Raw genomic sequence first — 15835 nt, 5'->3', positions numbered from 1 at the left:
AAAACCCCTCCCCCCCCCCCCCCCCCCCGGCCCCCCCTCTCATGGCTCTGATTTCATTTTTCATTTTTTTATTTTTTATGGTTGTGGTTTCAGAATGTGTATTGTACGATATGCTTTGCTTGTTTTTTCCTTATTTCTATCAAGAATCATTCTTTTTTCTATCAAAGACCGAAGTTCTTTTCACTTCTTTATCGTCCCTTGAACTCTGTATATTTCTTATTGTAACTGACGAGATATACGTACCATCTGTTCGCAGTGAGTGCACTTTGAAAATGGTGAGACAGAAGATTCAGATCAAGAAGATTGATAACTTGACTGCACGCCAAGTGACCTTTTCAAAGAGAAGAAGAGGGGTTTTTAAGAAGGCTCAAGAACTCTCCACTCTTTGTGATGCTGAGATTGCCCTAATTGTTTTTTCTGCCACTGGAAAACTCTTCCATTATTCTAGCTCAAGGTATTCTAATTTCATCTCTTGATCTTCTCTCTCTTGAACACACACACACAACATGCTACTGGGGACGAAGCTTTGATGCTTTTGGCTACTGAGCTCAATCGCTTAGCTAGATTTGTATTGAAAGCTAAAGATATTAATAGGCTAAAACCACAGTGAGAATGATTAGAGAGAACGTTCTTCAGAGAAGGTACGAATTAAATGGGCAGTAATGGAAATTATTAGGTAGAAAATTGTAGCTCCAATATGGATGCAAATAATCGAGAAGTGTGATACAAAGGATCGAACAAAACTAGGGGCGAATGGTACACTGATCTATCGTATATATCACATGTTTTTTATGCTGTTTGCGTTTGTGAAGTAGCTTTTGGTGAAGGTGGTGGGGGGCAGGAAAATGTGAACACATGGATGGCACAAAACTGAAAGTATTCTAGTATCTCGTGTTGTTTTCAGCAAATTTTTTGATCTTCAATAGTCAGTGAATACTATTGAATATGTTCATTTTGAGAGTCAATGTGGGACAGTGGGTAGTACAGGTCATGAATGAAATAGCGCCCTCAGTGAGAGATGGCTTGGTTTCTTTATTTTGTGTCTAAGGTTTTCACCTTAAACATGTGAGAAATTAGTTGTTTTCCTATCCAACACTGTCTTGTCGAGTAAATACTCTGTTCAATGTGTTAAAAGTTTAAAAATAATGTGCTATAAAATGGTATCATGTCATGCAAATATCTTAAGTTGAAGTATTTAGCCACCCATAATTATGAAATTTGTGCATGCCTCGTAGCTTCGACTAGAAAATACTGATTCTGGCTTGCACCAGATTGGTTAAAAATTCCATTGGTTTACTATTCAATCAGATATCATCTTTAACAGTTACACTGGTTGCTTCTATTGCTTAAACAAGACATAGACCTATAGAAATTTCAAAAGTTGGCTCTCACATTTACATATGAAATGAAAAATCTTTATATAAGATTTTGCGAGTAGTAATCAACGTCTATGAGAACATTTAATCAATTTATGTTATCTAATAGCTTAAATGGTTTAGTATTATATATTCTGACGTTTCAAAGTGGTATTAAGTTCATACTCATACAAGTATAAATAAGGTCGCTATAGTTCTTGCTGTCACCTAAAAGGAATAACTGAAAACTTATATATAGCCGGTTAAGTTTAATTCTATATTGATTACTATTTCATTTTAATATTACTAATAAAATGTTGGGGATCGATAGATGTTGAGGGTGGTAAATAGGTGCTGACCTAGTTGGGACATCCAGGTGTACATATTAATTCCAATTCTTAACAATCTTATGCAAAAAATAAATGAAACTGCATGCATTTTCAACGTACCTTCTAGAATTTAATATGGTTGAATGTATGTACCGAAGTGGAAAAAAAAAAGTCATACTGTTGAGTTTCGTATTCATTACAAAATATGCAATAAGTCATACAGTTGAGTTTTCTATTCTATACCAAACGTGCCATTCTATTTATAAAATATGTTAGATTTTTATTTTGTCTTCCCCTAGTTTAATTCGTTGAAAACATTGTTCCCCCATGTTATATTCTGCAGCATGATGGAATTAATTGAAAGGCATGGAAGGCAATCAGAGAACTCGAGCAAATTAGGGCAACCATCTCTCCAACTTCAAGTGAGATCACACCATTTATAGACAATTCGAATTTAAATTTGTTGTTTGTGTTTATGCTTTATATATTGAAATTATAACAAGAAAATAAAGATGAATAAGACTTCAACATCGATTAATGCAGTCAATTTTAAACATTACCATGTGAGATTAAATAATGCAAACAAGATTATTTCCAGCTCATTAAATATAGATTTATCTTTTGTTGTATTTAGCCCCATGTGGGCAATTACTATGATGCAAATAGTCCCGTTTAATTTAAGATTATATTTTTTATTTTTATTACTTTAACTTATTAGTCTTTTATCATTTTATATTTAGTACGATTTTTATTAGGATTAGGAGTTTAATCAAAATATTAAGTTTTCTGGATTTTATTTATTTATTTTTATTTATTTATTTATTTATTTTTTTTGCATAAAAGTCTACTTAGGAGTAATTTGGTGTTATAATTGTGTTGTAGGATTGAAAGTGAATAGAAAGTTTGAGATTTTTCTTCTATTGTTCACCTAAATGGTTAATTCATGCACGCATTTTCCTTTTTAATCTCGTATTTGTTATTGTCTAGCTTCCACCCGTATCAATTGGTATTATAGCCTAGTCTACGCTTCTAACAATATATCGATGAGGACAAGTTAATTGTCGTTGTGCCATGATTGATAATGGAAACCATAGGCATGAACTAAGATAAATCTTCTAACATCTTGAAGTAGCACAAAAGGTGGCCACATTGGTTATACTTGCACAACAGATGCAACAAAAGGGCTTGCACGCCTTAAAAACACCTTTTTATGGCGTGCAATGTATGCCGTTTACGAACGCCGTTATTAGTTATACGAATGCGAGTTTTTTACTTTTAACGGCATGTGCCTACACTCCATAAATGCGAGTTTTTACTTGTCACACGCCGTGAAAGGTGACCCTGTTACCATTTAAAGCTTGCTTTTGCACGCCATAAATGTTAATTTAATTTTTAAAAATCTGTTTATTTATTTGAGTACCAGCACCTATAATAATTACATAAATCCAATTCCAACTCAACTAAGATAAAAATTAAAATATTTTTGAGTACAAACTAGCGTTATAAACAACATTAAACTAATTAATTATTCTAAGCTTAAATGAAAAATTAACCCAAACATGTATCATATAAATAAAATGTACCAACCAATATAACAATACTTTCCATTGCCTCAACCAACAGATATAAGTTCAACCAACAGTTCAAGTTATAAACTTCTCCCATACATGAGAATATATAATAACAACGATAGTCTTCAGCACAATAGACTTGGGAAGCAAAAAATAGTCTGAAAATTCTGATCAGTACAATTGGTTAAAAAAACTAATAGAGTACATACTGAGAGAAGAAGATTAATCCTAAAATATCTGGTAAACTTGTGGGAAATATCATGTAATTATTATAATCAACTGAACCTAGCTACTTATGATCCAAAATATAACAGCATTATCACAAGTTTGTAAGGGAATAGCATACAAGATTTTATTCAATTGCCCTTGGAACATCGTGCTTGAGCAGAAATTTGTGCAGAGCCAGAAAGAATAAAACTTCTCGCAGAAATAACTATAACCCGATTCACAAGACGTATCTAACACTAAGTGCATTACCTGGAGAAGTCTCCAAGGTGAATCCGGCCAGTGAATGGGGTCAACAGCCTGAACTGATGCTATGGTTCCCATGAACCAACTTATTCATGAAGAACCCTCTGTTTCAAAGGCCATCTTGAACCTCATGCCGGAGCACCAACGAATTTGCAATGCCGCCTTTATAAGAGACGCCTTCACACAAAACTCGGAAGTGCCAGATTGAGGATGATAAACCACCTCGAAAGGTTGTCCACTGGCAGCAAGAGTTGCAGCTTCAATAACTGATTCGGGCTTCACTTTTCCCTGGCCAATTAAATTCCTACCTGAATTTCCTCTACCATTTCCGGTCAATCTATTCTCATCTTCCCTCTGGAAGTCTGAAAACCCTCCGTATGGCATGAAGCAACTGCCACCTGCCGGATTCCACAGGGATGGTGTTTCCAGTCCTCCATCAATTCCTCTCTTCGCCCGCCTGATTCCAATGCAAAGATCCCCATTTTTGGCCCTCAGAAACACAACTGAATCACCTGCTACGAGTTTCTTGTGGTTCACTGTTAGGTCTAAAAGTGTAATTGGCGATTCTGTGGACAAAACGGACTACATTGTATAATTGTAAAAGTCAGGGACTTAATTGAACATTGGTGTAAAAGTCAGGGGCTTAGGGTGCAATTTGTATAGATGAGGTAAATTAGTGTTTGAGTTGTTGAAGGAGCCTAAGATGTCCAAGAAGATCACACAAGATCATCGGAATGCGATTGGAAGTCTAAAGAATATCAAAGAGCTGCACCAAATATGTTCTGAATTTTCAGTCATAACTTTCAATGCATTTTTCACATAAAAAACGTTGGAATTTGGAAAGGCTATTTCTAGAAGTAGTAGTCCTTTGAGTTATCTTTCCAAAGCAACTTGAATAACCTCAATCGGATATTGAAAGAGAAAATTATGATGAAAACACTGATGACTGTTCACTGTCGCTCGCTTCTCGCTGGCATTTCGCTCGAGCGAAAAAAATAGAATACCTCTCGCTCGAGATTCTCGCTGGCTCTCGCTCGAGCGACACTCCTATGCGGCAAAAATCCTATTTCACATTTTTGAAGTGTTTTACTCTGTCCATACCACTTAGACACCGTCAAATATAAATACTCAAGGCCTAGGACGAAATTGAAGGGGTTGCTACATTATTCTTTCATTGTAAAAGATATTCATAACATCTTTGAAGAGATCCAAGGTGCAATTAATTGGAGATTTCATCTACATCAATCTTGTGATTTGGCAACCAATGTTTTGGGTAAAAACATTGAATCTACATGACCCAAAGCACCTTACTTCCTTAATCTATTGAGGAAGGGACTCTCTCATTGGAGGATTGAGAGAGGTGAATTGAGGCGCAGTTACAAGCACAAGAACGGACGGTTCTTGGTGTTCCACTTGGTGATACAATCAGTTAAGGACGAGGAGGTTGTAATGAACAGCAGATTGGGCTGCAGGAGGTAGATCAGGAAGTTTAGCAAGAGGCTAGAAGTATTTACAGTAGTAGATCGTGAGACTAGAGTAGCGGGTCTGATTGGGTACGAAATTTGGTATAACTTGTACTTGCTGAATTGGTATAGTGGAGGTAACTGGCTTGGTCCCGGAGTTTTACCCACGTTGGGGTTTCTCCGTCATCATATTATTTATCATTTACTGTTTTGCATAATATACAAACTGCGGCATTCCAACATGGGTTAATTGACTTGTATGATTAATCACCTACACAACTAATTAAAGTAACTTTTTGCTTTAGTTAGATTAATTCCACACGTAAGGTCAAATTGGTTAAAGTGAAATTTAGAACGTAAACTTGGTAACGCATAGAATTTGAACTTGTTACTGTATCATGTTAGTCGAACTTTCTAGCATGTCTAAGCATTCTAGGTCAAATTTTTTTTCATTCACAAGAGTGCTCCATCCTGTTTGTTAGGATTATCCGAACCATTCATCCCAACAACCCCACTTTCATCAAAATAAGCCTCATTCCCATTAACGGGAACCAATCGCATTTTCGTAAAAACCTCATCAGTCTCAGGATCCGCCATGAATTTAACTGTAGGAACTCTACAAGGTATATAAGCCGGAACTCTAGGGCAGCTCCTAAAATCTACATTTCCTAAGGCGTGATCAGTTTGCCACTGTGGGAAGTAAAACACATTTGAATTCGTTGGAGGCATTTGTACCATACTACCAGCACAAGCATGCCATAATTGAGAATCCAAACATTTCTCTTTTTCCATCATTTTCTCTTTAGATTCTATAAATGTAATCATCTCAATCAGCAATTCTATCTCACAGGAATAAAACCCAAAACTCAATGCATAAAAGGCCCTTTCTTTACAATCTTGTTTGTCACACTTCAAAGCTCAAACATCCGTAGCTGCAAAATAAAGGTGGATTTCTTATGTATAATAACAAATCAATGTTTTCTACACAATAAATTTTTTTTTTATTTTTTTTTTACCAACAGTAATAAATTGAACCAAAAGAAATTCAGTTTTTTTTACCATTTTTATCTCCGGCTGCCAAACAAACCCATCTGCACAAACATAAAAAACTCCAGAACAATTCAAAATTGAAAAACTCAATCAAAATCTTCTAGTTCTTCTTGTTTAGTTCAGCAGAAAACACCCTAAAAGAAAGGGTAAACCCCGTAAAATATCAGCTCTCAAGCAACCAAAAAAAAAAAAAAAAAAAACACACAACTTTACAACCTCCCATCTATTTTCGACAAGAAAAAATACGAAAAAACCAATTGTAAGAAACTAACCATCTGTATTTCAAGAACTGGCCATCAAGCGGATTGAACTCAGTTACATCCTCAGTTGGAATGCAAGACTTATTCTGCTGCAAGATCACGTAGGGTGTTAGCTCACACCCCACGATCGGAATGTCCGATGGAAGGTGCAACTGAAGCACACTCAGCATTTTTCACAAAGCTCTCTAGATTTCAATTATGCAAACTCTTCTCCTGCCACCATTCCTTCAAACCCTAACCCAAAGAAAGCAAAAATTAGATATTTAAGCATTAACCACTGGCAGACTTGTGAGGGATCTGCCATCCCCTTTCTCCGACGCCAATCGCCAGACTTGCGCTCTATCTCTCTGTTAAAACCCTGAATTATGAAATTTAGAATTACTAAACAAATATGGCATAGCGAAGATCTACAGGAATGAGGGGGAATTGAATCGAAATGCGGAGGATGAGTAATTTAGAGGGGATTGATAGATACAAAAAATATTTCGATGATAATACGAGTATTTCTTTTAGATTACAGATTCAGAAGAAGGAAAAACCTAGAAAATGGAATGGATTGAAGAGAATAGAAATTACCTTGACGAAAGATGCTGGCCCTGTTTCGTAAAAGGTGGAAAACAATTGGGACAAAACGAAATAAGGTAAGGAAGAGCGGGAAAAAAGGGTATTTACGGTGTGCATATGCACGCCGTAATAAGTTAATGTATTTAAGGCGTGCATATGCATGCCGTAATAAGTTCACTTTTTTTAACAAACATGGCATGCCCTAAAAGAACGCCGTGAATATTCACATTTTACGACATGCACAAATGCACGCCGTAAACATGTAGAGTTATTGGTATTTTTGCTGCATACACATAGCGCATGCCGTAAATAGTTTTCTTTCACGGCATGTCATAAATGCGCGCCGTAAATTCATGCCGTAAAAATCCACTTTTGCTGTAGTTATATCTAAAACTAATTTATTGAAATAGAAGAGCTCCAATACCACTTGTTGGAAATGAAGGAGGCGAATATGACACATGTGAAGTATATGATTGCATATAGAAAACAAGATTAAAAGCAAGAAATAGATTGATTGAGGAATCAAGTATTTTATTTGACAACTAATGGAGAAAATAATATTGTCACGACAATTTCAGCAATTCTTCTAAAATAAATGAAGAGTCTATTATTTATAGGGGACATGTCGAAATCCTAGAAAAAAAACTAAAAGTTGGTAAGTAGGTTAAAATATGCGTGAAACAGACAAAAGGAGAAAATTCTAGATGACGCTAAGCAATAGATGAGTTGCAACTCCCTACTTCAAAAGTTCGCCTACTGCTCGATCAGCCAACTAGTGGTATGCTAGTGAAAATGCGACGACTTTTCTTCCCATTTCATTACTTTGATCTCTTCAATACCACTTCAACTAAAACTCTAATATCAACTAGAATTTTGGTCAAAATACAACAATGGCGATGGGCAAGAGGCATGAGGTGGTGGTCACGACGTGCGTGTTATGACTGACAAGGCTGGTGCGATGATGGGTTGAGTCATGAGCCTGATTGTAGATAAGTTTGCAAATGGAAAATTTAAAGATGGATAGTGTTCTGGCAATTGAGGGGCTGACGTTGGTTATGGGATTTGTGAGCAACCTCCATGGGGACAACAATATGAATCGGACCAAATACACTTCTTGAAACATTTAGAAATTCCAAAATTTTGCAGCGCAATGACTTGAATTTTTGGGTGATTTCTTAGGGATAAAATGGGATAGAAATGAAAAAAGTCTATTAGTTGCTCAAGTTTTTCAAGATTTCTAGAGGCAAGATATCTGCGATAATATCTATGTCATTTACGTATCAACTAAATCACTGTCCCTATAAGGTGTTAGATGAGCGACAAAAGATTCAAGGATGAATCTTTTCCAATCCAAGGTGAGTGGTACAAGTGGATTCCGTTTAATATCATATTTTATTGTTTATTTTTTATTACTGTTAATTAATTACTCTTTTATCATTTTGTCCAATAGGAACTATATTTTTATTAGGAATTTAATCAAAACAGATAAATTTTCTATAGATTGTTTTGCTTTGAAAGTCTAGTTAAGGGTTTTGTAGTAAGATGATTGATTTTGAATATTGAATTAAAACTTGAATTCTCTTTTCAGTTACCCACCTAAATGGTCAATTCGAAAAATTTATTTTTGTAATTTTAATTTCTGTTGTCCCTTTATACTTCTGCTTGCATCTAATTCTAATAAATAATCCAATTCCATTTTTGAGAAATGTTGTCAAATTTAGCAAAGTCTTAGTTCATACAAGCTAAAATAAAAATTATATGTTAAATAGCTAGGATAATTAAGAACTTGTTAGGAACCAGTTTCCAATTGTCTCAAACAAATAAATCCATCAACTTGAAGAAATTTATCGAGTCTTTTCTATGCCCTTGAGACTTGTTCTAAACTATAAAAGGCTCTCTTCAACTTCAAAACCTTGTCTTCGTGCCCTTTCACAACATGCCATGAGCAACGACGGATCTAGGTGATGGCAAGCTAGGGTCTGTTGGGAGAATTTATTTATTTTTTAACAGTAGATTAAATCTTTACCTTATATTAAAGGTAATTGATTCTAATTTCAAACATCCCTTATAGCTCAGTTGGTTAGAGCTTGCATAAACATATTTGAAGTCTCATGTTTGAATCCCTTGTCAATGGATTTGTTGTGTATTATTTTTATCAAAATTCAATAGGGAGAGGGACAATGGGGATTTGAACTTGTGATCTCTTGCAAGGGTTATTGTAAACTTAATCATTATGGTACCACTTGAATTATGTTGCTAAATTTAACAAAATAATATTTGTTAGGTTTTAACAGTTTTAATACAAACAATTTTAAAGATTTGAATCTGCGCTCTTCCTTCGAATTATACAAAATTTGGCTACAATGTCGTTTAATGAGTTCTATTTATTCTTATAACAGGATTATATATGTTCAATTTGAATGAAATATTTGTTATATTTGAACTGTAGGCCTTGTTCAGTTTCTATTTTTTTTCAAAATACATTTTTTCTCTACTTTTTTCATCCATACATTCTTCAATAAAATAATATTACACGTAAATTCAAAAATTTTCTTTATTTTTAGTCACACGTTCTTCGTCAAATCACTATTCCAAAATGCTTTTTTTTTTTTTTTTTTTTTGCAAAAGAATGGGTATCAAAAAGACTCTTAATATTTTATTGTGGCCGACGGTAAATGGTCAACGGTCGTCCCTGCTGACTCAAACTCTTGAATTCGTCCCTGCCCATGAGATTTTAGTATGTATACGTTTTATTGTAGAAATTCATTCAAAAATGTCGATTGAACATCCATTTTATGCTGCCATGAAAATGATAAGTCTTATTATTTCAAAAAGAGCTACTAGTGCAATGGTTTTGTCATAATTGACATCATGTTCCAGATTGTAGCTTTTAGCTACCAACATTTGTCTTGTAGCATTCGATTTCACCATTTACATTGTTTTTTTCCTCAAAAGTCCATGACTCCAATTGACTTTTGGCTAGTAGGTTGCATGACTAACTCCCAGGTATCATTCTTCTTAATAGATCTCTTCTTTCATGGCTTTCTCCATTATTATTTCTAATAGCATCATTGAAATTAATAATCGCATGATGGGCAAATAAACAAAATAAAGTTATTTTCTTGAGATGTTGAGATAACTCTTCGGTATCATTACAAATCTATCGAAAACATCTAAAATGATGTGGTATTTTACTTGAGGATGATGAAGATGAAGATGAAGATGAAGATGATGATATATCTTGGAGGTAGAGCTGATGATGTTAATTAAGGCGGAATCACGTCACCTTGTTCTCAACTCTTTTTCTTTATCCTATGTCGCGTATCCAATTTAACCGCAAAGAGAAAATCGTTTCCTAATTGGTTTAACTGAGATCATTGACAGTATGTCCCAATTTATGCCCACATTGATTTGGCTTTAGTGTAGTATAGGAAGTCTTTGCTTGATTGAGAGCTTCTAGAATGCCATTCATTGGAGATGTAAAAAAAAAAAAAAAAAAAAAAAAAAAAAAAAAAAAAAAAAAAAAAAAAAAAAAAAAAAAAAAAAAAAAAAAAAAAAGAAAAAGAAAAAAGAAAAAGAAAAAGAAAAAAGAAAAAGAAAAAGAAAAAGAAGTTCAAAGAAGAATAAATAGTTTCAAGCATGAGAAAAAGGGAGATGGAAAACCATTAATAAGAATTGACATATTCGTTGTGGCAAATAAGGAGCCAATTCTAAAAGTGATTTTGCCTTTGATCCAGTGGTAAGCCTTTCAAGTTCTTGAAGAAATTATAGTTTTCTTCTTGCCCAATTTCAACGCCGAACTCAACATCTCTACTTGTGATCACATTCTTATTTATTGTGTTGGAGAGCTAGTAATCTTTTCATCTTGAATCATAGCCTATTAAGATTTATTTCTCACTGTTGTCATCTAGTTTGGTCCTTCTTTCTTTCGAAATATGAGATAAAGCAATGCTTATGAAAACTTGAATGTAATATACTTTGCTTGAGTTCACTCCATGCTTCTTGATGAGTCATTTTGCACACTTTGGTGGGACAACTATTCAACAAATGCACAGCACACTAAGCAATTTCAGTCAAGAACTTTTTTGGTATCTTCTTAGTTTTCAGCATACTTCAAGTCATTTTCATTATTGTCATATTCTTTTCTCTGCTACGCCATTTGTTTAGAAGACAAGTGAAAATGAAAAAAATGCCATGATCTTAACAAAAATTCTTGAATGTGTTGCTAATATAATCACCACCATGATTTTAGCATAAGTTTTTGATCTTGTGACTACTTTGATTATTCACCATCGCCTTGAAATTCTTGTAAGCTTCAATTGCATCAGACTTTTCTATAAGAAAATCACCTAATATTTTACGAGAAAAGTCATGAATAAATGAAATGAAGTAATTTCTTTTATCAAATTATGCAGGCTGGAGCGATCATAGAGATCCATATGCACTAATTTAGTAGTCTCGATGCTCGAAAACTTGCTTCTTTTGGGAAAGTTTTCTGATTTCTTTTCATAGGCTCTTTGCAAAGTTGATTTGGATGATAAATATGTTATGGCCCCTTCACCATATTTCACTTTGTAAAGATGTTTAGACCGTCAAAACTTAAATTGCCATGTTTCAAATGTAATGTTGAATCTTTGACCTATGCCTGCAAACACTCTACTTCTCAACTTTGAATATTCACAAGATTATTTGGTTCTATATGATTGGAACTCTATGAATAAAAATTGGATAAAACTCAAAACATTTGTCTTCATAAAAGGAATATAGTAAACACTGAATATATATTGTTCTTCATTCTTCATTTGGATGAGAATTTTACCCTTGACTTGCACCTTTGAATCATTACCAAATGTAATGTGGTCATTTAGTTCTTCAAGTTCCATGAAGATAGATTGATCTCCATACATATGATTACTTGCTTAGGTGTATAAGTACCAAGAATTATTGCCTCCTTGTACCTTGTATTTTCAAGAGTAAAATTCATTTTCATATCTTTATTTTAATCGTAGCTGGATTGCTCCCCCACATTGTTACTTCAGTACTAACATACAAAATGACTAAGCCTGTGAAAATTATATCATTCAATTTGAGATTTATCATATCTTCAACCATTATTCTTTTCTTCCTCTTTTTTGAGATTGTCTTCCTCGCCCTCTTGAATTATATGAATATTGGATTGATGTTGAGAATTTCTTTCTCCACTTCTATGTCCTCTTCCATGTTTTCTACCTCTTTGGTTCATATTGTTCTTCTTACTCACAACTTCATCGATAATCATTTCTTCCAAATCTTTTGATTCTTCTACTGCCATTGCAGTGAAAATTAAAATTTTTATGTAATAATCAAATTTTTATTCCGATCACTAAAATCACTTACTTCTTTACGATGCCTTTTCATCTCATTGATAATCACCAATCGTCGTGAAGACTAATTTGAAATTCAATCGGTACTTTCATGGATAGAGCTTCATGTTCTCCTGTCAATGATTGAAGATGAACCTTTTTAATTTTTTTCGCACATTTATATGTAATTTGAAAAATCCCATATGCTTGCTTTGAATGGTAGCATTTTTTACACCTTTTGAAAAATTGTATCATTAAGATTTTGATGAATCATACTAAGAGCCTTTTGATTCTTCATCTTAGTTGCTTGTTGCAAATCTATTCGTGTTTAAGACCCGCCTTCTTCATTTTAAGTTTCAAAACTGTTCTCTACCAAGTCCATAAATTTTGACTTCCAACATATGCTTTCATACGGATACAGCACTTATTATAGTTATCATCAGTGAGTTGATGAACGGAAAGATAATTACTGTTTGTGATCTCTTATTTCCACAATCTTATAAATGGCTCTAATGCCACTTTTGTTGGAAACTTGGAGATGGAAAACTTTTGAAAGATGAAAAAGAATATTCTATTTATTTCTTAGCTCCCCAAAATCACTTATGGAACGACTTTTAGAAGATAAGACAATATTCAAGTGAATGCTCAACTTTATATGTTAACACTCCTAAATAACTTATGGAAAATGAGTACATTCACTGATATTTCATTGGTTTCACAAAACATGAATTTAATCAAATACATGTACTAGTTATTATAGGCAAACAAATCTTGAAAATAATTCATATATTTTCCAAGTACATGAATAATCCCAAAAGACATGAATGAACTTAACTAAATAAAGGTCGAACTTGACTAAATAAATGAAGAATATATTTCAACAATATAATGTCAAAAACACAAAATGTTATGTCATGTGTGATATTTGAATAACCCTATTTGCATTTTTCTCTCAGGAAAATGATAGCCATGGCTTGCTCAGCAAGATGCTAGTGGAGAAGACTCGTGAATTAAGGTAAAATATGGCGGTGAATTAAAGATTTGCTGTTACGCATATTCAAGTGCGTTGCACAGTTGAGACACAATTATAACTATGATAGGCAACTCAAGGGAGAAGAGCTCCAAGGACTTGACACGGATGAGTTGATCAAACTAGAGAAAAGGGTACAAGGAGTACTAAACCATGTTGTGGAAACAAAGGTATTATTACCTACATTTCCGTGTTTTCCAGTGTTTCCTGTTTAGATTTTTTGTGCTAACATCTTTGTCTTTCTGTGGGAAGAATGACAAGTTTTTTAAAGAGATAAATATGCTCATGAAAAAGGCAAGACCTCAAACTTTATCCTTCAATGAAAAATATAATCATGCTGCTCCTTGTTAAGAGATAAATTCGATAAATAGATAAAATCAACAACTAAAGGCTTGGGCTAATTAGTTGACTTTCCTTATATGCAGGAATCGAAATTAATGGAAGAAAATGCTAAGTTGAAACAGCTAGCAGAAGTGAGAGTTGATCTTTAATTTCCAAAGTTATATATCATTTCTCATACTGCATGCTCGCATTGGAATTTAGTAGTAAATTTCGCGTTCTCAAGTCATAAAGTGAGCTGTTTATGCAGAAACCTGATGGTACTGGAAATAGTATTGAGCAAAGCAATTCATCCGAGTGTATCACCAATTCTCATGGCTCTGATACTTCCCTCAGGCTGGGGTACTTAATTTTTCATTAGATTCATGTGACCTAATTCAAATTTAAACAAAAAAGTACTGTCTTAGTAGGCTGTAGTCTCAGATCTTTTTGACCGTGTGTTTATGTTAATTTTGGCAGCTTACCTTTCTCCAACTGAAGATGATGCCAGGAGACTACAGCCGAGAAGGATAATTGTCTATTTTTCTAAGTAGGATATGATTATAAATTGTTGTGTAAGTGAGTTGAGTGTTAGGGGCCAATGTTGTGGATTTACGTGGCTTCTGATCATCTAAATCTTCTGTTTTGAATTTGCTTGTGCCATACATTTATGCTGAAATCATGCTATTGAAATCATACTATCCAAGGAAATTTACGAGGTACATAAAAGTGAAATTTGACTATGGTCAGTTGGGCGATTTAAAAAAAAAAATGTTAAATTGACACTTTATATTGTCAATTGGAAATGTTATTTTGATTAAAAAAAATATATCTTTTTTGGATTTATACTTCATCAATATCATGGTTTAAACGCAATTGCTAATACATCCTGATTCTTATCCTTCTCCAATCACTTAAGAACTTAGCCACTGTTTGTCTATCAATATTTGAGAACATTTTTTTTTTCATTTTCATTTACACACTCTTACAATAAAATATTTTGTACGTAAATTCAAAATATTTTTTTTTTCACATTTTTGGCCATACATTTTATAAAAATTCACTATTTTAAAACTCTTTCTTCTACTTTAATGGTAGACAAACAGGGGCGCGGTCCATGCATATTTAGGCTTAATTTATTTTGATTTTTCTTGGAGTAGATTTTATATTATTTATTTAAGATAAAAGTAGGTACAAATATGACAATTCAGTTGAATTTAATATTAGTTGACAACTGTTAAAATAATTAATAAGCTCAAATTAATTATAGTGGAATTAGGCGTACAAACAAAATTAATTAATTATAGTGTTTATCAATGGTAGAATATTATCCAGTGGTGTGGCTAGTTTTAAGGTTCAGCAAAATCAACGTACCATAAAGGTAATTTCTTTAAACCCATGCCTCTCTCTCCTCTCCGCATTGGCAATTTGCAAACCAACTTGTCCTCGGGGTATAATTCAGTTGTGCAAAAGACGAGAGTGATGTTATTTCACGCCTTGTTGACAGTCGTAGTGTGGAGATTCGATTCTTGAGACATGGAATTGGACTCCTTGTAGACGCAGTGTACAAATAGTTCTTATTTTCTAATCTGTTGGAACACATTTCACAATTTACCTCCCTCACAAAATTCTCGAGGCGGGGCGATGGGCCCTCAAATTTGGTTCAACCTTTAATTTGCAAACCAACTTTATTGATACTTCCACTGCCACTTCACTGATTTTAGATGCTCTCTACTTTCTCTCTCTAGGGTTTCACTTCTGCACGTGGAGGTTTTCGTCTCTTCCCTGAATTATTAAATTTGACACCGTCGAAGAATTCTATTTTTGCAAAAAGACACAATGATTCTTCTAACGGTGATTTCCATTTTTTTGGGTTTTGGTTTCAGATTCCGTGAAAATATGCTTTGTTTCTTTTTTCCTTATTTTTATCAACGAACAATCAAAATATATTTCTTATTGTACCAATAACATACACATATATTTGAGCCCCATTTTTAGCAAAGAATATATTTTTGAATAGATTGATGGACAATGTTTGGTTGAAAAACAAGGGATAATATTTTTTCGCAATGAATGTACTGT

The 15835-nt window shown here is 33.8% G+C and overlaps 1 protein-coding gene and 1 long non-coding RNA gene across 4 annotated transcripts in view; one reads left to right on the top strand and one right to left on the bottom strand.

Annotated features, from left to right (window-relative positions):
* Nucleotides 1–14449, top strand: part of LOC111410288 (MADS-box protein SVP-like) — a 14802-nt gene extending 353 nt beyond the window's left edge. For 2 of the 3 annotated variants that reach the window (XM_023040556.1, XM_023040555.1), the window contains exons 2-9: nucleotides 257–454; nucleotides 2028–2106; nucleotides 13362–13420; nucleotides 13506–13605; nucleotides 13688–13729; nucleotides 13861–13908; nucleotides 14025–14116; nucleotides 14234–14449. In XM_023040556.1, the coding sequence (XP_022896324.1) occupies nucleotides 257–454; nucleotides 2028–2106; nucleotides 13362–13420; nucleotides 13506–13605; nucleotides 13688–13729; nucleotides 13861–13908; nucleotides 14025–14116; nucleotides 14234–14252 (637 nt within the window). In that variant the 3' untranslated portion in view covers nucleotides 14253–14449. Of the gene's footprint in view, nucleotides 1–62; nucleotides 104–256; nucleotides 455–2027; nucleotides 2107–13361; nucleotides 13421–13505; nucleotides 13606–13687; nucleotides 13730–13860; nucleotides 13909–14024; nucleotides 14117–14233 lie in introns of those variants that run through there. The other variant, XM_023040557.1, reaches the window with a different exon arrangement.
* On the bottom strand, nucleotides 5973–9507 carry LOC111410296. The gene is made up of 2 exons (XR_002705650.1): nucleotides 7076–9507; nucleotides 5973–6733 (listed from the first exon to the last, which is right to left on the bottom strand). It is a non-coding gene; the product is annotated as an uncharacterized LOC111410296 (long non-coding RNA).
* Nucleotides 14450–15835: the final 1386 nt, after the last annotated feature.

Source organism: Olea europaea, chromosome 15 (genome assembly GCF_002742605.1).
Source record: "Olea europaea var. sylvestris chromosome 15, O_europaea_v1, whole genome shotgun sequence".
Lineage (NCBI taxonomy): Eukaryota > Viridiplantae > Streptophyta > Magnoliopsida > Lamiales > Oleaceae > Olea > Olea europaea.
This window is presented reverse-complemented; position numbering and strand designations above follow the sequence as displayed.